Genomic DNA, 25,908 nt, shown 5'->3' with positions numbered 1-25,908 from the left:
TAATAGTATTCTATAGTTTATAATAAATTAACTACAGTATTGTATCTAACAGCTGTAATAGTATAAACGCACTAAAAGGGGAAGTAATTTCAAATGGAAAGATGTCAGCCAATCACAGCAGTGGGCGTCTCAGAACAGACACGCCCCTTAAAACAGAGCATTCAAACCAGAGGGCTAAAACCAGGGTAGGAAAATGTCTTTTATTTCTAAATTATGACAATTTTTGATGTAAAAAGCATACTAACATAAGTGCACCCTAGGAAATATTATAAAACAATAAAAGAACGCAGTTCATGACCCCTTTAAAACATTTAACTATAATATTGTAATAATGGACAAACGCTGCATAAACTTACTTTAAATCACACAAAGTCAGTGAAATAAGCTACATAACATTTAATTTCAGCTGATATGTTTCCCTTTCAGTAACAAATTACAAGGGATTTTTAATAAAAGACGATTATAATTATGTTTCTTATGTTTAATAACTATGTTTCTGTATGATTACACCTGATCATTCAGGTTGATTTTACAATAATGCTGTACACTCCAAACATTATTATCACAGTATTAAGACAGAATGTAGAAAGCATTAATGTGATTAAAACTACATAACTCATTCTCTGTGTTCATTAAATAGATCAATCCAATGTCACACAAATCTATGAAAAAAAATTAATTAACACTTTATTAAGGGGAGACACTAAGGCAAAAACAGTTTTTTCAGGCACCTGTCAGTTTTCAGATTTTGTACTTTTTGGCTTTTAATAAAGTGTTTTTTCAGACTGGTGGAAAGAAAACATCCAAAATACACTTTTAAGTGTATGTTTTATAGCACTTTATCTATTTGCGTCTATAGATTTCAATTACAGTAAATATCATTAAAGGCCGTTTTCTCAAAATGAGTTTTTTCTCCTGTCAGAAATCTCCACTTCAGCAGAACTTACATACACCAAACTTTACAGTTTTATTCCTATCTATATTCTGAATGTTTTTACAGAGGGATTTGTTGATATATAATTTGCAGGATTTTATACAACATTTTATTCCGAAAAAATTGTGAAAATTATTATATATTATTATTATTATATATTTTTTTCTGGCTGTTGATAGTATATTCTGATTTATATAGTGATAAAAAGAGATATCCAAATTTCCTTCTGTAAAAACCTTTTAATTTAATATGTCCAAAAAATTAAATGAGAATTTTGAACCTGACTTCATCCAATATTCAGATTTTTGTTCTAGAACTTTATGCAAATTAGCGCATATTTAATTAGATAATGCCTCATTTGCATATTTAAACAGAACATTTTTGAAAACTTGTAATACAAAAAATGTTTGCAATTTTTAATGTAATCAATCAGCTGGGGAAGTATGGTGATATCTATTAGTTAATTTTTTTACCCTATTCACCTGGGGTGTCTCGCTTAAATGTCCATAGAGACTAATCTGTTCAACAGAAATGATGGAGTCCAGTTGATTTGCAGCTGAGTAACCTGGGCTGGAGAATTAAATGATGGAATTGCAGAAAGATGCCAGAACCAGAGTCCACTAGTGATGTTCGGTTATGGAACGAATCGTTCTTTTGAGCAAGTTCACTAATCAAACTGAATTGAACTTTAGTTTCGGGTTGATGACGCAAAACGCACATGCCAAAGTAGCACTTTCGACTCAAAAAGAACCAATTAAGCCAGTTCAACGAAATGTCAAAGTTTGCAGAGGATTACCAAGGAGTCTGATGAGTGAGTTGACGATCCCATGCAAGCCTGGGGCACGTACTGGAAATATGCTTATGACAACTGTTATTAAATAACATTTTATTAAAACCTGCAAAAAACAAAACAAAAACAAAACTCCATTTAGTCAAGAGATGCAAATTACTATGGTTTATTATACATGCAGATTATAAGTTGTTAAGTGAAATCAATGAGTTTATTCTTTTTACAGAAGATAACATTCGAAGTGGATCAAAAATGTTAATCAAAGTTGTCCTAAGCAGAAGGTTTTAGGACAACTTTGATGAAAGTTTTTGATTCACTTCAAATGTTTACTACTATATATACTTTAGATATGTAGAACATATCTGCATTTGTGCATAAATATGTGTTATAAATGCGAATCTTATCCAAGATGTAGGCTAATCAATATTGGTAAGTCATATCTGACATAAAGGATCTGCGATCCAATGAAACTGTGACCACAAACTCTATTAAGTGAATGAAAGGCAATAATCAGCAATATGCATTCACACAAATGACTTTATTTGAACGTTTCATTTATGTAACATGACACTGAGTTGTTAGAAAAGATACGCATAGAGACATCATTGCATGATGATGCAGGAACCTATGAATCAGGTTTTTGAACCAGTTCATTGAGCTGAACTTTCCAAAAAGAACTAGTTCACGGAAATTAATCGGATTTTGCGTCACTAGAGTCCACTGTCAAATCTATAAACAGTTAAGTCCAACAGGCACTTACTAAGAAACAAAGAGGAGAAAAAACGTGAACATGAAACTGACAGAGAGAGCTGTAACAAACCAGGACCGCAAAAAGACAGAGGAGTGTACATATATATAGGTAGCAGGTAAAGAGTAACAGGTGACGGCAATCAGCCTGTGAGCTGAACAATTAGTGTTCCTATGGAAACACCAAACCAGAAACAAACAAAATGGAAGACAAAACAAAAAAACTCACAGGAAGGCCAGTGGACAGTCAAAATATTGTTTCTGTTCTCCAAGCTTTTAACTAAATTCACAAAATTAAAGGTGTGGTAAGCAATTTCTGAGAGGCTAACAATAGCAAGCTAGCTTTGAAAATTTTGATACACCTCCTTCAAAACACATGAATGCGCACATCATTCGGGTAGACATGGGAATGCAGAATAATCTTGTTTTGGTTTAGGAGGAACTAAAAATTAGCTGCTGTTGATGATGCGCGCAGGTGCGCGGAGGTATCGAAGTACATATACCAGCAGATAGGACATAGTATCATTGCATTCGGACCAAGACTTTCACAGAAGATGTACATGAAGATGTTTTAATATTTAGACCATGCACTTCTATTATTGATTGAAACTCTCTTCAGATCCTGATAGCAAACAGTGTAACAAAAAGTGTTTATAACATTTAGCCTACCCTACCTTTAATCTAGATTCTAGCTGATATTGTGCTTTTAGAACAAACTCATCTTATCTCACAGAATTTACTTGAAAGTATCTGACATGAAAACGAATCTTGATCACTTCCAACATTTTTTCATATGAGTGCGAAGGCTTAATAAATGTTTAAAACTCTTCCCACAATGAGTACACTAACACGACTTCTCTCCAGTGTGAACTCGCTCATGTGATTTCAGGTGTCCAGACTGAGTGAAACTCTTGTCACAATATGAGCACTTGTAAGGTCTTTCTCCAGTATGAATTCTTTGGTGCAGTTTCAGATAGTCAGATCTAGTAAAGCTCTTCCCACAGTCCAAACACACAAGATCTCTCACTTTTTTATGTGTTTTCTGGTGCTTTTTAAAATTCATCAGCAAAGAAAAACTTTTTCCACAGAGAGAACACACATGAGCTGAATGAACTTTCAGGTGTCGTTTTAGATTTGATGATGAAATAAACTTTGCACCACACTGATCACAGTTAAACGGCTTTTCTCCAGAGTGAATGTACAGATGATAACTGAGAGATCTAGTACATTTGAAACTCTTCTCACACAGAGTACAGCAGTACGGCTTTTCTCCAGTATGAACTCGCTCATGTACTTTCAGGCTTTCAGGACGAGCAAAACTCTTGCTACAATATGAGCACTTATAAGGTTTTTCTCCAGTATGAATTCTTTGGTGCTGTTTCAGATTGAAAGCTGTAGTAAAGCTCTTCCCACAGTCACAACACACATGATCTTTCACTTCATTATGTGTTTTCTGGTGCTTTTTAAAATTGTTCAGCCATGAAAAACTCTTTCCACATAGAGAACACAAATAAGGCCTCTCATCTGAATGAACTATCAGGTGTGTTTTTAGATTTGATGCTGATTTAAAATCTTTACCACAGTGATCACAGTTGAATGGTCTTTCTCCAGAGTGAAGGAGCAGATGATATCTGAGACCTGATTCACCAGCATAACTCTTTCCACACTGAGTGCATGTATACGGTTTTTCTCCAGTGTGAATTCTCATGTGTCCGTTAAGGGTTCGTTGATTTTGGAAACTCTTTCCACACTGTGAACAGTTATATGGTTTTTCTCCAGAGTGACAGAGCAGATGATATCTGAGACCTGATTCACCAGTATAACTCTTTCCACACTGAGTGCATGTATACGGTTTTTCTCCAGTGTGAATTCTCATGTGTCCGTTAAGGGTTCGTTGATTTTGGAAACTCTTTCCACACTGAGTGCATGTAAACGGTTTTTCTCCAGTGTGAATTCTCATGTGTCTGTTGAGGTTTTGTTGACTTTGGAAACTCTTTCCACATTGTGAGCAGGTGTGCAGCTTTTTGGCTTTTGGTCCTTGAGTTTTGAAGTCATGTTTCTCCTCTTTAACTTCAAGTTTGTGTTTTTGCTCCATCACCTCCATCTGGTCTAAAATAAACATATTAGGAATGAGTTCAAGGAAAAAAAATGTGAACATTCAAGTTATCCTTTCTAACACAAAGATAACAAGAGATCAGGGGTGTATTCCAGAAAACAGGTTATGTGACAGTATCTGTTGTTTTTGTTGTAATAAACCCCCAAAATGCCTTTTAATTTTTTTTTGTTATAAATTCTTTTTTGAAAGTGTATAACTCAGGCCCTGAGTCAGCATCTGCAGACATGTTTGTTTCTTCTAGATTTCAGGAAACACTGGAAAAAATAATTTTGTCTCTCTCATGTTGTATGCAGGAGTTATTCAAATGCACCTGAAGGGAAGAATAACACTTTTAATGTAATTTTCACTTTATGTGATTTCCGCCTACCCACATCTAAAGCCTTTCCATACCCATATACAGTGGTATAAATGCAATAAATTGAAATTACATAAAACACTGCTGAAAAATATGAGAAATATTATAGTATCTGTTGTCTATTTGTAGCTGTTTATGGCTGATTGAAGCATGTTAACATGTGATGTAAATGTATATCGCATTGTAAGCACTATAGCACGATACTTATCGATATATGTTCAAAAGCAGATCGTGGAGACCCTAAGCTTCCACGATCAAAATCGCACACCCTATAAAGCCCGTTCACACTGCCAGCGATTTTGTTGCAGGGGAAACTGTAATATGAACTACAGCAGTGTTAAACTATTATAATTTTTTTGTGTTAAAAATTTACAAAAATTATATAATGAGAATATACAACATGAATCCATTTTTCAAACCGTGTTTTTGTCTTATCCTGAATCATTATGGTACACTTAAATTAAGTGTTATATTCTGACTATTTCAGACTGGACTGGTAGGACTCGCCGCAGAGTATCACAGTAACTGCATGACTCGCCATAGACATACACGGAGAAAAGTAGCTCCAGCTAGAATGTTCCTCTGCAAGACGCGTGAAGTTTTGTTTATTAACCGCTAGAGGGCCAAAAATTGCGGACAGCAGCTTTAAGCAAGGTTTGGATTAATTAAGAGAGTTCAGGGTATGTTTGACTGTAAAATAATCTTGCTTTCTGGAAAACCCCCAGGTAACTGTTAGTATCCAATATCAGATTTTTGATGTGGCAAAGGTTAGCTGTCGTTCACTTGTTAATATGATTAAAATGTAGATGAAAACTGCTAGAAACAAGGTTATGATTTAAATGCATTACTGTATCATTTATCATCCATATACTGCTTAACAATTCACGGCAACCAAAACAGTCAACAATGAAGAATCAAGAATGGACACCAACCTATTTGTTCCTCAGTATCTTCATGTTTTACTTCTGGATGGTTCTGGATCACTCATGTCTTCAATCTCCTCTTTAATAAACTCCATCTTTATCAGTCACACAGATTTCAGCTGCTACACCTGGAGTTTGTCCTTCTCTTGTAGGATGATGTGAATATTCCCAATATTTATTGGTGAATTGTTGTGGGAGGAGCTTCACTGCAGGTGTGAATTCGCCCACAGGACCAGATCTGAAAAAAATTAAGACAAGTTACTAAATTTATACTTGACTAATTTAATTACATTTAGATAACTTGAACATGTTTGTTGAAATATAGAGAATTTTGATGCGGTTACATTTGCATTTAACACAAGGTTTGTCCAGAGTCTGAGAGAAACAACAGGACAATCATGTTAAAATGAGCTTCTGAAAAGCCTTTTTGTCTACAAAAGTTCCCTGTTTTCTCCTCATTCATTATGGTGATGTCTGAAATCTTCTGTAAACACATTTTATTGGTGTGAACAGCTGAAACAGAGTCTGTGAAAAACTCTCTACCAACATATTACACATTAATTAATAATAAAACGGTACACACAACGGCGAATTAAAGTATTAATTTATTTCAAATAAAGAAAAATATTACTAACCCCAAACCTGAAGGTTTGAAAATCCAACTTTGATCACAGGAATAAATAATATTTAAAGTATATAAAAATAAATACCCGTTTGTTTTCAGTGAACAATTGGGCAACAAAAAACTTCAACCGATTTTTAAAATCCAAACACTTATCAGACATGATATTCACGTATCTAAATATTTTTAAAGAACTGATGTCTTACCAGATGTTATATTCGTCCACACTGTATAATTTGAGCAAATCAAAACTCGCACAACACTCTTCCGTGATACAGCCGTACATGTGCTCTTATTGTCGTAAACATCTACCGTACTGCGCCTGCGGGTGTCGCATGTGTTATTCGCTCGTCTTCCTCTAGGAGGCGCTGAATGACTCTGAGATTCCTGAAATCATCACAACTATTTATAGCGATTGTCAGTCATATGTGATGGTAACATTAGAGTATGAAAGATCAAATAGAAACACGACTTATGTTGCTTTCTCTGATTAGGTCCAAACTGTTAATTTGTTGATGAACCTGATAAAAGAGAAAGAAGTAGTAAAGAACATCATGAATTCATTACTAAAGAAAGCCTGGTCAAGGTATACAATGTTTAAATCTAGTTGAGTAAAATGCTAAATAAAATAAAATAATAAAATAACACATTACTCAGAGTAATCATATAAAGAAAGAAATGTGTCAGTAAAATAGTATTTATTTTTTTACACTTTATGTGACTTACACAAGGAGCACGGCGATCAATTTAGCATAAGAGTCAACAAATGTAGGCTACTTTGTAGTGTAAATGTGTCCAGTAAGGCCAAAAAAAAGGCCAAAAAGTTTGAAGACTTGAAAACACCTAAAAGAGATCCTGAAGTTTGTGAGAATGTACAACAAAGAAATCCAAGAACACACAATTAAAAAGTCAAATTGAGGAAATAGTTTCATAATGACTGATGCAGTGAGATCCAGGCAGACAAGCAATGATTGTCAGATATCAATAACACATTTATTAAGTAAAAATGTATAATTATAAAGACAACAATTGAATCAAATTTGGAAATTGTACAAATATGTCCAAACAAAAATGACAAATGACTGATTGTAAGCTGACTGATTAAAAAAAAAAGTAGTTTACTAGACAAATTGTGTCTTTCTTTAAATGAATTCAATTATAACTAGATAAAAAAGTTTGAGGACAAACTTTAAGTTGGCTTGAAAAAGCCGGTCCAGAAAGTTTGAAGTAGTTTTAAAAGTTTGAAGTTTGAAAGTTTAGTTTTAGTAAAGTAGTTTAGATAGATAGATAGATAGACAGATAAAAAGATAGATTGGTAGATAGATAGATTGGTAGTTGTCACAGATGGATACTATAGAGAGTTTATAGAGTTATTAGAGTTTATAGAGTTTTTATAGAGTTATTAGCATGTTCTTAGCCCACTTTAGCACTTAGCTAATCACTATTAGCATGTAGCTATTCACTGCTAGCATGTTGGAAGTCCAGATTCCTAGCATGAGTCAAAAGAGCCAACTGCCATGTCTGTACGATGTTCTGATGCAGAGATATAGATCTTGCAAAACGGTTGCTAGGGTACTGTTTGGTTGCTAGGGAGTGGCTTGGCAGCTACCAGTGATGATACTCCAAAGGCTGCTTCACAAAATAAACCAACCCCCATGTCTGTACGATGTTCTGATGCAGAGATATAGATCTTGCAAAACGGTTGCTAGGGTATTCTATTTGGTTGCTAGGGAGTGGCTTGGGAGCTACCAGTGATGATACTCCAAAGGCTGCTGAACAAAATAAACCAACCCCCATGTCTGTACGATGTTCTGATGCAGAGATATAGATTTTGCAAAACGGTTGCTAGGGTACTCTGTTTGGTTGCTAGGGAGTGGCTTGGGAGCTACCAACGATGATACTCTAAAGGCTGCTGAACAAAATAAACCAACCCCCATGTCTGTACGATGTTCTGATGCAGAGATGTAGATTTTGCAAAACGGTTGCTAGGGTACTCTGTTTAGTTGCTAGGGAGTGGCTTGGCAGCTACCAATGATGATACTCCAAAGGCTGCTTGACAATATAAAATAACCCCCATGTTTGTACGATGTTCTGATGCAGAGATATAGATCTTGCAAAACGGTTGCTAGGGTACTCTGTTTGGTTGCTAGGGAGTGGCTTGGCAGCTACCAATGATGATACTCCAAAGGCTGCTTGACAATACAAACCAACCCCCATGTCTGTACGATGTTCTGATGCAGAGATATAGATTTTCCAATATGGTTGCTAGGGTACTCTGTTTGGTTGCTAGGGAGTGACTTGGCAGCTACCAGTGATAGATAGATAGATAGATAGATAGATAGATAGATAGATAGATAGATAGATAGATAGATAGATAGATAGATAGATAGATAGATAGATTTAGTTTGATAGATAGATAGATAGATAGATAGATAGATAGATGAGTTTGAATGAGTTAGATAGATAGATAGATTAAGTTTGATAGATAGATAGATTTAGTTTGATAGATAGATAGATAGATAGATTTAGTTTGATAGATAGATAGATAGATAGATGAGTTTGAATGAGTTAGATAGATAGATAGATAGATAGATAGATAGATAGATAGATAGATAGATAGATAGATGAGTTTGAATGAGTTTAAATGGCTTGGAAATAGTAATGGCAGTTAAATTGAGTCTGTGTGTTTGAATTTGAATATTGACAGTTGGACGGAATGTTCAGATCAGCCAAGGCAGTTCAATGAAAGTCAATGGGAGTTTTCCAAGTTTTGATCAGCTTTTTTAGGAAAACCGTAAGTCGGATCAGTCTGAAAAGATATAGCACACTAAGTCAGAACAGTCTGAAGGTCTAGTCCGAGTTTGGTGGTTGTAGCTTGAACAGTCTAGGAGGAGATGCATTTAGAAATTTAGTCTAAGAAGAATAATAATAATAATAATAATAATAACTAGAATGTACATTTCCTAAAGAAAATGTGAATGGTGCTTGCAGTGGCAAAATTCGCCACTCGGTTGCTAGGGTGCTGTAATTGGTTGCTAGGGCGTGGGCATGAAGTCACTACTTATTGGCGGCTTGATAGGCCGAGTCAAAAGAGCCCAGCCCCAAGTCTCTATGACCTTCTAAACCAAAGATATGATCTCACAGATTTGGCCCCCATGTTAAGTCTATGGGAGTTTTTTCAGCCGTTTATTCGTACGCTGTGCAAACATCGTACACCCGATCGCTTAGAAAAGTCATAGCACACCTCTCCTTAATAAGCCGGTCGATTTGACACCTCATTCGTGGGTCTACGACAAACGGTGTGGGACGAGTTACGCGCCAAAGTTTTGTTCAGGTGAATAGTAATTACAATACTAGAATGTACATTTCCTGAAGAAAATGTGAATGGTGCTTGCAGTGGCAAAATTCGGCACCCGGTTGCTAGGGTGCTGTAATTGGTTGCTAGGGTGAGGCTATGAAGTCATTAGTTATTGGCTGCTTGATAGGCCGAGTCAAAAGAGCCCAGCCCCAAGTCTCTACGACCTTCTGATCTAAAGATATGATCTCACAGATTTTGTCCCAATGTTAAGTCTATGGGACATTTTTATAAAACGAATAATATTGCCTACATGCATTTAAAATTAAGAGGTACATTTCACATTATAAGGCTTTATAATACAGCGTATTAAAAGACAGCCGTCTCACTCACCTCAAGAGAATTAGTGTGGGACGATCCTTTGCAAACAGCTCAGTGTCGTCGATTTCGCAGCCAATCAGCAGCGAGCTTTTATTGTACAACCAATAGAATCACACCTTCGCTATATTATTTACATAGACTTTTGTGACGAGTCAAATCCGTAATTAAAGTAATAAATCATAATAATAATGTTGTACAAATCATAACAATAATGTTAATTTAAGCTTTGATTTAATAAAATAAATGTGAGCGCTTCACGTTTCAAAGCCTGAACGTGGCGCTGTTGTGCGTTCTTCAGACTGCTTCAGAGCAGATCACAATCAGATAAAAGCACACATTTATGACAAGCAATCGTATATGAACTAAATGCTGATTAATTATGACAATGTTTACATTACATTGTTTATATTTTAATATGTTGTATGAATGTAGAATGCATATTTTATCTCCCTCATTTGAATTTGAATGAGCGGTCTGAAAAAATAAAGCTTTAGACATTTCAAAATAAGTGTCCCGGTGCATTTCGGGCTTGTTTGTGAGTAAAAGTCACGCAATGTGTCCAATTTCCACCCCAGTGACACAAACCTTATTTAATCTAATTTAAATTTAATGTATAATTAATTTAAAGTAAACTTCTAGCTTCTGTCTGGGATGCCCCATCACAGGAAGGAAAGACTAACAAAATCTATAATCATGAAAAAAACATTTTTCATTACTTGAAATAAATGTTAACTGAATAAAACGTACATTTCTTATATTTATTTGTAATTGAAAATAACCGGTTATTTAGTTTAATTAACCTGATGTACTAAATGGAAACTGAAATAAAAATTAATAAAGAACTAACGTTTAAAAAAAATAAATAAATAAATAAATGGCAAGAACAACAAAATTACTAAAACTTTTAAAATTAAAATGAAAGCAGACTGAATTCAAAATATTAATGAAAACTATAATAATACCACCTACTAGTATGGCAAGATCTGTTTATTATAGTGTGTGTGAGTGTGTATATATATATATATTAAGAAATAGTTAAAGAAAGACACATATTTTGCCAAGTTTTCATTGCACCCATAAAGTTTCTAAACACGCTCCTAATTTTTTCAAAGCATTAAGCCCTGGTTTAACATCTCTATTATTAATATAAAGTATGCATATATGTATAAAAATTAATATTCTTGTCAATCATCAGTAATGAAGCAAACATATACACCTGTTTACACCTGGACCACAAAACCAGTCTTAAGTCACACGGGTATATTTGTAGAAATAGCCAACAATACATTGTATTGGTCAAAATTATCGATTTTAATTTTATGTCAAAAATCATCAGGATTGCCAAGGACTTCTTTTGAACAACTTTTAAGGTATTTTTTTTTTCAATATTTAAATTTTTTTACACCCTCCATTTTGAGTCCATGGAGTGGTTGCTAGTGTGCTCTAAGTGGTTGCTAGGGTGTGGCTATGATGAAGATTTGAGGTCATTACCTATTGGCTGCTTGATCAGAAGTCAAATGAGTGTGTGTGAGTGTGAGAGAAAGGCTTCTAAGGGCCTGCATGTGTGTGTGAGTGTGAAAGTGACAGTTGAGAGAGACGGAATGTTCGTGAATTTAAATTTTTCAATGTAAGTCAATGGGACTTTTTTGGCCGCTTTTTCGCCCCCTGTGCGAACATCGTTGGTCCGATCGCTTACAAAAGTCATAGCACACCTCTCCTCAATGAGCCGGTCGATTTGACACCTCATTCATGGGTCTAGGACAAACGCTGCGGGAGTAGCAGCGCGCAGAAATAAAAGTGGAAGAAAATGAGTGTCTGTGTCTGAGAGAGAAAGGGTTCTAAGGGCCTGCGTGTGTGAGTGTGTGTGAGAAAGTGACAGTTGAGAGAGACGGAATGTTCGTGAATTTGAATTTTTCAATGTAAGTCAATGGGACTTTTTTGGCCGCTTTTTCGTCCGCTGTGCGAACATCGTTGGTCCGATCGCTTATAAAAGTCATAGCACACCTCTCCTCAATGAGCCGGTCGATTTGACACCTCATTCATGGGTCTAAGACAAAAACTGCGGGAGGAGTAGCGCGCAGAAATTTTGTCCAGAAGAAGAAGAAGAAGAATAATAAGTATGAGCAATAATAAGAATGGAGCTTTGCCTTTGGCAAGCACCATTAATAATAATAAGCTTAAGACGTAGATCAGTAAGTTGGCTTTTTCAAGCCAACTTAATTAAAAGTTTCTAAAGAACAATTTTTTTTTATCTCTGCTAATGCTGTTATGTGCACATGACTATATAATGATTGGACAGAATTTGGAAGATGACACTTTGTTTCTTATCGATAGTAATAAAAGCGCTTATTGCGATAATTGGTGGTTAATGGTGGTTAGGCTTCAACGTTGTATTAGTCGTGTAGAGCCAATAGGTCGGGGCTGGGCGGGGCAGCAGGGGGCGAGGCACATTCAGTACACGATGAGAGTATCCTGGTACGTACTGTATCCCTGTTTTTTGGTTCTTCTCTCCAGTATGAACTCGCTCGTGTGTTTTCAGTTGTCCAGACAGAGCGAAAGTCTTGTCACAATATGAGCACTTGTAAGGTGTTCCTCTATTATGAATTCTTTGGTGCTGTTTCAGACAGTCAGCTCTAGTAAAGCTCTTCCCACAGTCACAACACACATGATCTCTCACTTTATTGTGTGTTTTCTGGTGCTTTTTAATACTGTCAATCCTTGAAAATCTCTTTCCACAGACAGAACACACATAAGGCTTCTCATCTGAATGAACTATCAGGTGTTTGTTTAGATTTGATGATGAAGAAAAATCTTTACCACACTGATCACAGTTAAATGTTTTTTTTCCAGAGTGAATAATAAAAAGATGATTTTTTAAACCTGTTACATCTTTGAAACTCTTCTCACACTGAGTACAGTGGTACGGCTTCTCTCCAGTATGAAGTCGCTCGTGTGATTTCTGGTTTCCAGAATGAGTGAAAGTCTTGTCACAATATGAGCACTTGTAAGGTTTTTCTCTCACTTCATTATGTGTTTTCTGGTGCTGTTTACAATTGATCAGCCGTGAAAAACTCTTACCACAGAAAGAACACACATAAGGCCTCTCACCTGAATGAACGTTTAGGTGTTGTTTTAGATGTGATGAGGTTTTAAACTTTTTACCACACTGATCACAGTTAAATGGTTTTTCTCCAGAGTGAAGGAGCAGATGATTCCTAAGAACTTTAGCAGTTCTGAAACTCTTCTCACACTGAGTACAGTGGTACGGCTTCTCTCCAGTATGAACTCGCTTGTGTACTTTCAGGTTTCCAGACCGAGCGAAACTCTTGTCACAATATAAGCACTTGTAAGGTTTTTCTCCAGTATGAATTCTTTGGTGCTGTTTCAGACAGTCAGCTCTATTAAAGCTCTTCCCACAGTCACAACACACATGATCTTTCACTTCATCATGTGTTTTCTTGTGCAGTTTAAAATGATCCAGCTGTGAAAAACTCTTTCCACAGAGAGAACACACATAATCTGAATGAACTGTCAGGTGTTGTTTTAGATGTTTAGAATAATGAAAATCTTTACCACACTGATCACAGTTAAATGGTTTCTCTCCAGTGTGAATTCTTATGTGTCTGTTAAGGTTTCCTTTAGTTTGGAAACTCTTTCCACACTGAGTGCATGTAAACGGTTTTTCTCCAGTGTGAACTCTTGTGTGTATGTTAAGGTCTCCCTTTTTTGGAAAACATTTTCCACACTGAGAGCAGATGTGCGGCTTATTATCTTTTGTTCGAGTTGTGAAGTTGTGACATTCCTTTTCTGCTTCATTAAGTTCATCTTTTTGTAGTTTCATCACCATTAAGTCTAAAATAAAAACATTTTGTGGTTAAAATAAGCTCTAATTTAACAGAAGTATATTTAATGTGCCAAAGTGTAGTTGTCATTCTCTTGTTAATACAATCTAAATGTGTTTAACAATTGCTATACAAGATTATGATAACTTAGATGCATTTCTCTATAATTTATCAGCTCATTCACATCCACCAAATTTGGTGAACGAAAGCTTTGTAGTTAACAATCAAAAATGGACACCAACCTATTTGTTCCTCAGTGTCTTCATCTTTTATTCTGGATGGTTCTGGATCAATTGTGTCTTCAATCTCCTCTTTAATAAACTCCATCTTCACACAGCTTTCAGCTGCTACACCTGGAGTCTGTCCTTCTCTTGTAGGGTGAGGTGAATATTCCCAGTATTTATGGGCTATTTTCTGTGGGAGGGACATCAGATTCAAATTCAAATTCAAAAGAAGTTACTGAATTTATACTGAAACACTTGTTTTAATACTTGTTTACCTAGTTTTTTCCTCATTCATTAGACAGTCCATCATGAGAAACCACTGGTAACGTTTTCCCTATTCAGCCATATATTTGGAGAGCTTGTTGTGTTTAACAATCTAACTTGAGCTCGACGTGTTAAAACAAACAAACAAACAAACAAAAAAATAAAATCAAATAAAACGCGGCTTTACGGCGCAAGATACATTCCGTCGCTAAGGAAAACAAATATGCTTATCACACACAAATAAGCTTCTCTGCTACTTGCTGTTAGTGTTCACACCGTCTCCACACTGTACAGGACAAACTGCCCCAAATTGATCCGAAAAATCTATGAAAAAAATCCCCAAATTGGAAACGCTCAGCTTCAAATGGTGAAATTTTCACCACTTGTTTTGTCTCTTGCGCTTCTCTCTTCTGCGCATCCTCAGTGCGCACGGTGTCGAGCTTCTTAAAGGGACCGCAAATTCCTACGTAAACCACATCTCAGCACCGTTACAAGGTAAATACACTATCACTGCTACTGGAATCTTTAAAATCAACTCTAAGTAACGCTAATGATTTATAGTCTGTTTATTATTCAGTATTTTACAGATTCTCTCCACCAAATCTGGTGAACTGAAGCTTTGGAACTTTATTGTTTCTAAGCAGAAAATAAAAGATAAAAATGAACTCCAACCTCTTTTATGATAGGAGACCTGATCATTTAGTTGACAATTATACTGTACATTCCAAACACATTTAACACAGTATTAAAATAGAATGATTAAATGCATTAATGTGATTAAAACTATATAATTAATTCTCTGTGTTCATTAAATAGTTATGTAAGAATTTGTAGTCTGCCTCGACCCAGATTCCACTCCAAAGTATATTTTAGAATGAGCTCATCCCCAAAATGGCTTATTTATCATAGAGAAAAAGAAAGTCAACTGGTATACTGTTCATGTACTATTTGGGTTGATCAAATCCTGAGCAAATGGTAATCAATTGTAGAATGGGAATGGGTGTGGAACACAGGGAACCATCTCAGACAATGAGGTGTCACAACTTATTAATATACAGACCACAGCTGGTAAAACATGAGAAACTACATTTACATGAAGAGTGGTAAACTGTAACAGGATAAAAGGTTTGAGATTTGGATGTTCTGAGTTCATTCTGACGCCGGTGAACCCAAGGTGCTTCGTGTACTTTGTCACCGCTATGCTGCAATAAACTTCTTCATCGTCCTCATCATTTTTTCTTACAGTTAATAGTTTCTATTTCTCATAATTGCATGTACTGCATCAGAACACAATATAATACACTTATTTACTAAGTAAATGAATTGAATATATCTAATTCAAGTAAGACCTGCTTAGCACACAATCCCTGCAGACAGATAAAAACTTACAATGACTTTATTTACACTGTAAGAGTTGTTGACTGGTGAAGCCTTTCTGAGCTTTTGACCAAATTCACAAAATTAGATGATACTGTGCTTTTAGTATAAAGTGCATATTTTATCTCAGAGAATTTACTTGAATGTATTTGAAATAAAAACTAATGTTGCTCACTTGCAACATTTTTTCATATGAGTGTGAAGGCTTGATGAATGCTTGAAACTCTTCCCACACTGAGTACAGTGGTATGGCTTCTCTCCAGTATGAACTCGCTTGTGTGATTTCAGAGATCCTGACTGACTGAAACTCTTCTCACAATATGAGCACTTGTAAGGTCTTTCTCCAGTATGAAGTCTCTCATGTTCTTTCATGTTTCCAGACTGAGTGAAACTCTTGTCACAATATGAGCACTTGTAAGGTTTTTCTCCAGTATGAATTCTTTGGTGCTGTTTCAGTTCACCAGCTGTTGTAAAGCTCTTTCCACAGTCAAAGCACACATGATCTTTCACTTCATTATGTGTTTTCTGGTGCAGTTTACAATGTTCCAGCCTGGAATAACTCTTTCCACAGAGTGAACACACATAAGGCCTCTCATCTGAATGAACTTTCAGGTGTTGCTTTAGATGTGACGATGAATTAAATTTTTTACCACACTGATCACAGTTAAATGGCTTTTCTCCAGAATGAATAAACAGATGATTTTTTAAGCCTTTTGCATCATTAAAACTCTTCTCACACCAAGTACAGTGGTACGGCTTCTCTCCAGTATGAACTTGCTCATGCTTTTTCAGGTTTCCACACTGTGTGAAACTCTTGTCACAATATGAGCACTTGTAAGGTCTTTCTCCAGAATGAATTCTTTGGTGCCGTTTCAGATCGCCAGCTGTAATAAAGCTCTTCCCACATTTAAAGCACACATGATCTTTCACTTCATCATGTGTTTTCTGGTGCAGTTTAAAACTGTTCATCCTTGAAAAACTCTTTCCACAGACAGAACACACATAAGGCCTCTCATCTGAATGAACTTTCAGGTGTTGTTTTAGATCTGATGACAAAAAAAAATCTTTACCACACTGATCACACTTAAACAGTTTTTCTCCAGAGTGACGGAGCAGATGATTTCTGAGACCTGATTCACCAGTATAACTCTTTCCACACAGATTGCATGTAAACGGTTTCTCTCCAGTGTGAATTCTTATGTGTTTGTTGAGGATTCCTTTATGTTGGAAACTCTTTCCACACTGTGAGCAGGTGTGCAGCTTTTTGTCTTTTGTTCCTTGAGTTGTGAAGTCACAGTGTTTCTTTACATCATTTAGTTTGTGTCTTTGCTTCTTCACTTCCATCTGGTCTAAAATGAACATATTAAGTACTTAGAATCAGTTTAAGGAGGATAAATATAAAAATTAAAAAGAACACTTAGCAGAAAATAAGACATCAGGGGCTGTAATCACAAAACATCTTAAGCCTAAAAGTAGCCTGGGACACACTAGACGATTTTCTCAACCGATTTTAAAACTGTGGGTGACCACAGACAAAATGACAGTTGCAAATGGAAAGCACACACTAGATGATTCAGCCAGACTGCGAGACCACACACAAATCTTTAATAAATAACCTAATAAATAAGAAAATAATGTCCTATTACCTGTGGCAGTTTTTTTTTTTTTTTTTTTTTTACGAATTCCCACTTACAAATGATCGAATAGAGTAAACCAGCAAAGAGTGAGGAGACGGGTTGGTGGAGGGGAGCAGAAAACTGTCGAAGGTAACTAGGTGAGTCGGCTGTGTATGTATACACGCCGGTCAGGTATAACATTAATGACCACCTTCCTAATATTGTGCTGGCCCGTTTTGCAACCAAAACAGCCGTGACCCGTCGAGGCATGGACTCCTTTAGACCCCTGAAGGTGTGCTGTGGTATCTGACACCAAGATGTTAGCAGCAGATACTTTAAGTCCTTTAAGTTGAGGTGGAGCCCCCATGGATCGGACTTGTTTGTTCAGCACATCCCACAGATGCTCGACTGGATTGAGATCTGGGGAATTTGGAGGCCAAGTCAACACCTCAAACTCATTGTTGTGCTCCTCAAACCATTCCTGAACCATTTTTGCTTTGTGGCAGGGCGCATTATCCTGCTGAAACATGGTCTGCAACAATGCTTAGGTAGGTGGTACGTGTCAAAGTATGTGTCAGGACCCAAGGTTTCCCAGCAGAACATTGCCCAAAGCATCACACTACCTCCGCGGGCTTGCCATAGTGCATCCTGATTTCAATGTGTTCCTCTAAGCTGAAGACTTCTCTCTATTCCTTAGTAAAAGTTGGTCTCAGCAGCTTTGTGAAAAGCGTTAAAGAGGAAACTTTTACCTTAAAACTTTTAATGCTATTTAGGAAAACTAAGATCAAATGATTTGTGAATACGGCCCCAGGTATCTGTCTGTGTGAGCATCAAGTATATTTGATGTGCAAATTATTCAGTTTATACACTTGTTAAGATGAATAATACAGCTATATTATGATGATTTATACAATTTTCTGTTATATTTTAATGTTATATACAAAGTTATGATAATTTATCATCCATATACTGCTTAATAATTCACCGCTACCAAAGCAGTCAACAATGAAGAATCAAAAACGGACACCAACCTATTTGTTCCTCAGTATCTTCATGTTTTACTCTGGATGGTTCTGGATCACTCATGTCTTCAATCTCCTCTTTAATAAACTCCATCTTTAACAGTCACACAGATTTCAGCTGCTACACCTGGAGTTTGTCCTTCTCTTGTAGGATGATGTGAAAATTATTGGTGAACTGTTGTGGGAGACACCAAATCTGCCAAATTCAAACAGAAGTTATTGAATTTATACTGAATTACTTTAATTACGAGTGGTGCAGGGATGACGTCAGAACCCGGAAGTATAATGGGTTTTTTCAATTTATGGAGCATTTTTTTATTATTTTTGATTAATTTTTGATGAAAATGTGTGTGAAATGTTTTGAATTGAATTATTCAAAGCTTAAATATACAGCCATGTTGAATTTCAAATGCAAGCCTTAAGGCTTGTGCACACAATTATCATATGTCGACGTTTAACGCTTCGTGACTAAACAAAGGGTGCCAATGTAAGTGTGCAAATCGACGCGCAAAAAGTCAGGCATAAAAGCATCATTTTTTAAAAAAGCCTTGGGTTAGTTTTTTTTGGTTTGATGCGCCACGTTAAAAACTGGCTGACCAATAAGATTGGTACTTTTGTTCATGAGCCTGGAGCTTCTGAAGTTACAGTAAAATATGACATGGTGGCCCTTACAAACTATGGGTGCTCTACCAGTTCTTGGCCACATCAAAATGTGTATTATATGCAATTTTATTTCTGTATTTTTATTCATTTATTTTTTATTACATTCAAGAAATATAGTTGATAATGTCTATTTCATAAATGTTTATTTGCACTACCGTTCACTCGTACTACTGTAATTGTGACTTATTTGCACTACTCTTTCTGACTATCATCTCCTCATGTCATGTATATGCCATATATGCCATTTTATATCGGTATTTTTTGTTTTATTTACATTTCAGAAAAAAATACAATGCGTTAAAATGCAAGTGCGTTTAAAGTAGCGCTTTTTTTTTTTCTCAATTAGTAATTATTTCAACAAGCATTCTTATTTGAAAAACATTTGTCATTAACTTACTTCCATAGTATAAAGTCTCACACTTCAGCATCTTGGTCACTAGTTTAGATAAGCACTGACACCTACGGTGAAATAATCGTGTATGTTTAACAGTCGCTGCTTTCTCAGATCAGCTTGGGTTGGATTAAAACTTTGTCCCATTGAGTTTGTAAAATTCTTTACATGGTAGGCCAATCATCCGAATAACTCTTCTCCTGTCTCTGAAAATGTAGAGATTTTTAAGTCCAATGTCTGAGAGAAATAACAGGATCATCATGTTTAAAGGTACAACATGTAATAATTTCATCCGCTAGAGGTCACTAGAAGCCTATTCAAAACAAAGGCGTAGTTTGATGAAGTTTTAGAGCGGAATCTTGGGACATGTGGTCTCCATCTCAATGGACGGTGCAAAGGAAAAGGGATTGGAGTCAGGAAGAACTCATGTTCATGGATGCGATTATTAACGTTACTGTAGTATGAAGCAGAGCAGGACCGAGTGTTGTGGGAGCTGAACGAGGCCGCTAGAGCGAATACGCAACACACGCCTCACGAGCAGCGGGACTTTTAATATGACACAGTCGCCGACACCGCTTCCGTTTTTCTGGTCATGAGTATGAGGTAACGCAGCTCTGTTTAATATTAGATACATTTGAGTGTGTTGAAAATATTATAACGTTACTCTGTGCGTTCGCTCGGTGGCTGCTGTGAGACACTGTTGCACACTGCAGTAAGATAGATCGATTTTAGAATATCATTTAAAATATTGAATGTCTTGTGTTGATTAATGGCATGCAATTAATTTTAAAATGTATTGTATGATGGAGGAAATTACGTGTTAGCTATTTGACAAAATAGTGTTTTTCTCTGAGGCATGGTAAATCGAAAAAAAGACTAAATGTGTTGAGCTATATAATAAAAATTCGTTTTCTGTCTATAAATATATCAAAACAGATGTTCCCCCTGTCTATTAAAACATGTAATATTTTAAAGCGTCTTTGGTGTTTCCATGGTTTCTACAAAATAAAACCGGAAACCGAGGGTAACGCGGGTATGACGCAATTGACAGGCGACTCCTCACACGTCCCGCAGCCTTGGTTAAAATTGCAATTTTCTCACGATTTACAAGTAGTTGGAAACATTTGGGGATATTGTAAGTACTCAAGTAAACAAAATATATAACACCGGCCTAGTGGTTTTTGGATATTTTACTGCAAAATATTACATATTGCACCTTTAATTGAGCTGCCTTTTTGTCTCCAAAAGTTCCTTGTTTTCACCTCATTCATTATGGTGAGGTCTGAGATCTTCAGTAAAGTGGAACATTAAGCACATTTAATTGGTGTGAACAGACAGAGTCTGTGAAAAACCCTCAGCCAATACTATTACACTCTAATAATAAACCAAGACAAATAACGCATTTCATTACATTAGTACTTAACACTTAAACTCCGGAACTGGTTAATGTTAAACTCTGTAATCTGGGAAATCTCTCACATGCATACTGGAAAACATACGGCATCCCGAAAATATTCCACATTTGTCCTTCTTTTATGATCGTTAACAGCGTCGCTTTTCACTTCAACTGGTGAAAGATACAGCGCTCGTCTCGTCTCTGCGTTTCTCTCTTCCGCGCATGCTCAGACAGTGCGCGCGGTGTCTCTCTTCTTAAAGGGGCCGCATAGAATTTTTTTTTTTTTAGCTTTTAGTGTGAATATGTTAGCTTTACTGTTCTCTATGAGATACTGTGCTTCAAAACAATGACAGAATGCGCATGTAGAAGATATAAGCATTCAAACTTACAGTCTCTCTCTCTCTTCTGACAATATAAATAGATTTGCCAAGATATCTGAGGTATATTTTTACAGAATGCCAAAAGCTAAAGAAAAGAGAAGCAATGGGTCACTGCAATTCACAGAAACAACTGGACTCCAGGCAGAGAAACGTTGATTTTCAGTTATCATTATGTGTCAATATGTTGAATTTTGAGATAAAATCCAACCCTATATATTGTATTGTTATTGTATTGACAACTCATCAATTAAATATTTACCATTTTATATTTTGTATAAATGGATGTTTTTAAACGCTAACAAAAACTATACAAATTTTAGGGCTGGACGATATGATATAAGTGACATTGATATAAGTGATCACAGGGATTAATCACAGGGATTAATTGCCTAAATTATTACAGTGGCATGAAAAAGTATGTGAACCCCTTGCAGAATCTGTAAAAATTAGAATTATTTTAATAAAATAAGAGGGATAATAAAAAGTGCATGTTATTTTTTGTTTAGTACTGTCCTGAGTAAGATATTTTACATAAAAGATGTTTGCATTAGTTCACAAGACAAAACAATAGCTGAATTTATAAAAATAACCCCATTCATAAGTATGTGAACCATTGATTCTCAATACTGTGTGTGGTTACCTGATGATGTACGACTGTTTTTATGTTTTGTGATGATTGTTCATGAGTCTCTTGTTTGTCCTGAGCAGTTAAACTGAGCTCTGTTCTTCAGAAAATTCCTCCAGGTCCTGCAGATTCATCAGTTTTCAAGCATTTTTGCATATTTGAACCCTTTCCAGCAGTGACTGAAGGATTTTGAGATCTGTGTTTTCATACTGAGGACAACTGAGGGACTCAAACACAACTATTAAAAAAGGTTCAAACATTCACTGATGCTCTAGAAGGAAACACGATGCATTAAGAGTCGGGGTGTGAAAACTTTTGAACAGGATGAAGATGTCAAAATTTTTCTTATTTTGTTTAAATATCTTTGTTTTTCATTTAGTACTGCCCTTCGGAAGCAACAGAAGATACTTGCATGTTTCCCGGCAGAAAAATTATGTACAATTTACCTTGATATTTGAATTCAAAAGTTTTCACCCCTCGGCTCTTAATGCATCGTGTTTCCTTCTGGAGCATCAGTGAATGTTTGAACCTTTTTTAATAGTTGTGTTTGAGTCCCTCAGTTGTCCTCAGTGTGAAAAGACAGATCTCAAAATCATGCAGCCACTGCTGGAAAGGGTTCAAATATGCAAAAATGCTTGAAAACTGATGAATCTGCAGGACCTGGAGGATTTTTCTGAAGAACAGAGCTCAGTTTAACTGCTCAGGACAAACAAGAGACTCATGAACAATCATCACAAAACATAAAAACAGTCGTACATCATCAGGTAACCACACACAGTATTGAGAATCAATGGTTCACATACTTATGAATGGGGTTATTTTTAATAAATTCAGCTATTGTTTTGTCTTGTGAACTAAATGCAAACATCTTTTATGTAAAATATCTTACTCAGGACAGTACTAAACAAAAAATAACATGCATTTTTTATTATCCCTCTTATTTTATTAAAATAATTCTCATTTTCACAGATTCTGCAAGGGGTTCACATACTTTTTCATGCCACATTATTTGCTAACTGCATTCTTTAAATTGTAATGTTGACATGCATTCTCTGTAAAGCTGCTTTGAAACGATGTATTGTGAAAAGCGCTATACAAATAAATGTGAACTGAATCGAATTTAATTGGATTTAGACCTAACTATATTGTATTTATAAAGTGTTCACAGGCAAATTTGATTCCCTGGTGTTGAAATCAGCCACATATGAATGTCAGGAAACACGATTCTTGGCTGCATGTAAATATCCATGGAACACTGGATCTTTAGTAAGTTCTAAGGAACACTTCATTGGGGCGAATGAAATCTGCTTTCACATTAGTGTTACTGGTCCAATAACATTAATAGACATGAAACCACGATTGGATCTAAGAAGGAATACAGTTATGAGGATCAGCCTTGAGTACTGAGCTATTACTTCATAAATGCAATAAATCTTTTGATTTATAGATTTTAATCTGCGATGACATAACATAAGGTTCATTTATGTATTGTATTATGCATGTATTATGCACTGAATGATGGAGAATAAAACATTGCAGTCAAGTTGAAAATATGTCCTATCGTTGACACCGATAGCCTTGTGGGCAGCTCGGGTGAGTTCGAGTCCCGGCATGTGGACCTTTCCTGATCCTGGCCCCCTTTCTCTCTTCCTCTTCTTATATTTGTATAACTTACTGCAGTAATTACTGGAATCTTTAAAACCATCTCCAAGTAATGCAAATTATCAAGTGTCAGTTTGTTTATTACTCAATATTTTATAGATTCTGTTACATCCACCAAATCTGGTGAACTGAAGCTTTGGTACTTTATTGTTCCTAAGCAGTCAATAATGAACTCCTACCTCTTTTATGATACATACCTGATCATTTGGTTGACAATAATACTGTACAACCCAAACATATTTAACACAGTATTAAGATAGAATGTTTAAACCCATTAATGTGATTAAAACTATATAACTCATTCTCAGTGTTCATTAAATAGATCAATCAAGAGGAGTTGTTGTTTTGGTTTTATTTCTCATAATTGCATGTACTGCATCAGAACACAATATAAATACACTTAGTAAATAAGTAAATGAATTGACTATATTTAATTCAAGTAAGACCTGCTTAGCACACAATTTTAGTATAACCTCCATTTTATTAGAGAATTTACTTGAATGCATTTGAAATAAAAATACCTAATGTTGCTCACTTGCAACATCTTTTCATATGAGTGTAAAGGCTTGATAAATGTCCAAAACTCTTCTCACACTGAGTACAGTGGAATGGCTTCTCTCCAGTATGAACTCGCTCGTGTGATTTCAGAGTTCCTGACTGAGTGAAACTTTTCTCACAGTAGGAGCACTCAAAAGGTCTTTCTCCAGTATGAACTCGCTCATGTTCTTTCAGGTTTCCAGACTGAGTGAAACTCTTGTCACAATATGAGCACTTGTAAGGTTTTTCTCCAGGTATGAATTCTTTGGTGCTGTTCCAGACAGTGAGGTTTAGTAAAGCTCTTCCCACAGTCACAACACACATGATCTCTCACTTCATTATGTGTTTTCTGGTGCAGTTTAAAACTGTCCACTCGTGAAAAACTCTTTCCACAGAGAGAACACACATAAGGCTTCTCATCTGAATGAACTTTCAGGTGTCGTTTTAGACTTGATGACAACTTAAAATCTTTACCACACTGATCACAGTTAAATGGTTTTTCTCCAGAGTGAATGCGCAGATGAAGTCTGAGTCCAGTTGTATATGGGAAACTCTTTCCACACTGAGTGCATGTATACGGTTTCTCTCCAGTGTGAATTCTCATGTGTCTGTTAAGTGTTCCTTTATCTTGGAAACTCATTCCACACTGTGAGCAGGTGTGCAACTTTTTGGCTTTAGTTCCTTGAGTTTTGAAGTCACATTTCTCCTCCACTTCATTTAGTTTGTGTCTTTGCTCTGTCACTTTCATCCTGGTCTAAAATAAGCATATTAAATAGTAAGAATCAGTATGATGAGAATAAATAGGAAAATGCAACATAAAACTTTGAGATCAGGTAACCGTTAGTGTCAAGTATCAAATCTTTGATGTGCCAAATACTACTTCTGTCGTTCACTTGTTAATATGATTAAAATGTAGATAAAAACTGCTAGAAACAAGGTTATGATTTAGATGAATTACTGTATCATTTATCGTCCATATACTGCTTAACAATTCACGGCAACCAAAGCAGTCAACAATGAAGAATCAAGAATGGACACCAACCTATTTGTTCCTCAGTATCTTCATGTTTTATTCTGGATGGTTCTGGATCACTCATGTCTTCAATCTCCTTCTTTAATAAACTCCATCTTTAACAGTCACACAGATTTCAGCTGCTACACCTGCAGTTTGTCCTTCTCTTGTAGGATGATGTGAATATTCACAGTATTTATTGGTGAATTGTTGTGTGAGGAGCTTCACTGCAGGTGTGAACTTTGATCACTGTGAGATACTGATGCCCACAGGACCAGATCTGGAAAAATCAAAGACTAGTTATTGAATTTACACTGAAATACTTGTTTTAATAGTTCTTTTCCCTGTTTTAACCTCATTCATTATGATGATGTCTGAGATCTTCTGTAAAGAGGCACATTAATCACATTTTATTGGTGTCAACAGGCTGAAACAGAGTCTGCGCAAAACTCTCTACCAACCAGGACAAATAACGCAAAGTATTTCGCTTTATTACATTAGCATACATTAGCGATTTTTTGGAAATCAAATCGCCTATGACTAAAGGGTGACTGGGGGTCAGGACCTATCTGAGGGTTGTCCAACCCCCTAAAAATATCATTAAAAACCATGCTTCATATTGTAAATATAATGATATACAACAATATACAAATGCAAACAGGGCAAAAAAAAAAAAAAATGCGTTTTAAGTTTAGAAAAAAATTGAGGGGACTATATTTTTCAATGAGTCTGCT

General features: G+C 35.9%; 3 protein-coding genes and 1 pseudogene across 4 annotated transcripts in view; all 4 read right to left on the bottom strand.

Annotated features, from left to right (window-relative positions):
• The window catches only part of LOC125248609 (gastrula zinc finger protein XlCGF52.1-like), a 244,508-nt gene that overhangs the window by 65,481 nt on the left and 153,119 nt on the right, over positions 1-25,908 (bottom strand). The window lies entirely within an intron of this gene.
• Positions 1-25,908, bottom strand: part of LOC125248716 — a 551,526-nt pseudogene that overhangs the window by 513,790 nt on the left and 11,828 nt on the right.
• On the bottom strand, positions 2,097-7,620 carry LOC125248626 (gastrula zinc finger protein XlCGF57.1-like). Of its 2 annotated transcripts, none has more exons than XM_048160672.1 (3): positions 6,694-7,620; positions 5,875-6,103; positions 2,097-4,580 (listed from the first exon to the last, which is right to left on the bottom strand). In XM_048160672.1, exon 3 carries the CDS (start codon positions 4,573-4,575, stop codon positions 3,316-3,318), a length of 1,260 nt encoding a protein of 419 aa, XP_048016629.1. In that variant the 5' UTR covers positions 4,576-4,580; positions 5,875-6,103; positions 6,694-7,620; the 3' UTR covers positions 2,097-3,315. The 2 variants fall into 2 exon arrangements, with proteins under 2 accessions (XP_048016629.1, XP_048016630.1); XM_048160673.1 differs by lacking the exon at positions 6,694-7,620 and adding an exon at positions 6,501-6,655.
• Positions 14,505-25,249, bottom strand: LOC125248647 (zinc finger protein 501-like). Its single transcript, XM_048160734.1, has 2 exons — positions 25,205-25,249; positions 14,505-17,219 (listed from the first exon to the last, which is right to left on the bottom strand). Exon 2 carries the CDS (start codon positions 17,212-17,214, stop codon positions 16,042-16,044), a length of 1,173 nt encoding a protein of 390 aa, XP_048016691.1. The 5' UTR covers positions 17,215-17,219; positions 25,205-25,249; the 3' UTR covers positions 14,505-16,041.

This window comes from Megalobrama amblycephala, linkage group LG16 (assembly GCF_018812025.1).
Source record: "Megalobrama amblycephala isolate DHTTF-2021 linkage group LG16, ASM1881202v1, whole genome shotgun sequence".
Taxonomy (NCBI): domain Eukaryota; kingdom Metazoa; phylum Chordata; class Actinopteri; order Cypriniformes; family Xenocyprididae; genus Megalobrama; species Megalobrama amblycephala.
Note: the sequence above shows the minus strand (reverse complement) of the source record. Positions and strands in the feature narration are given on the sequence as shown.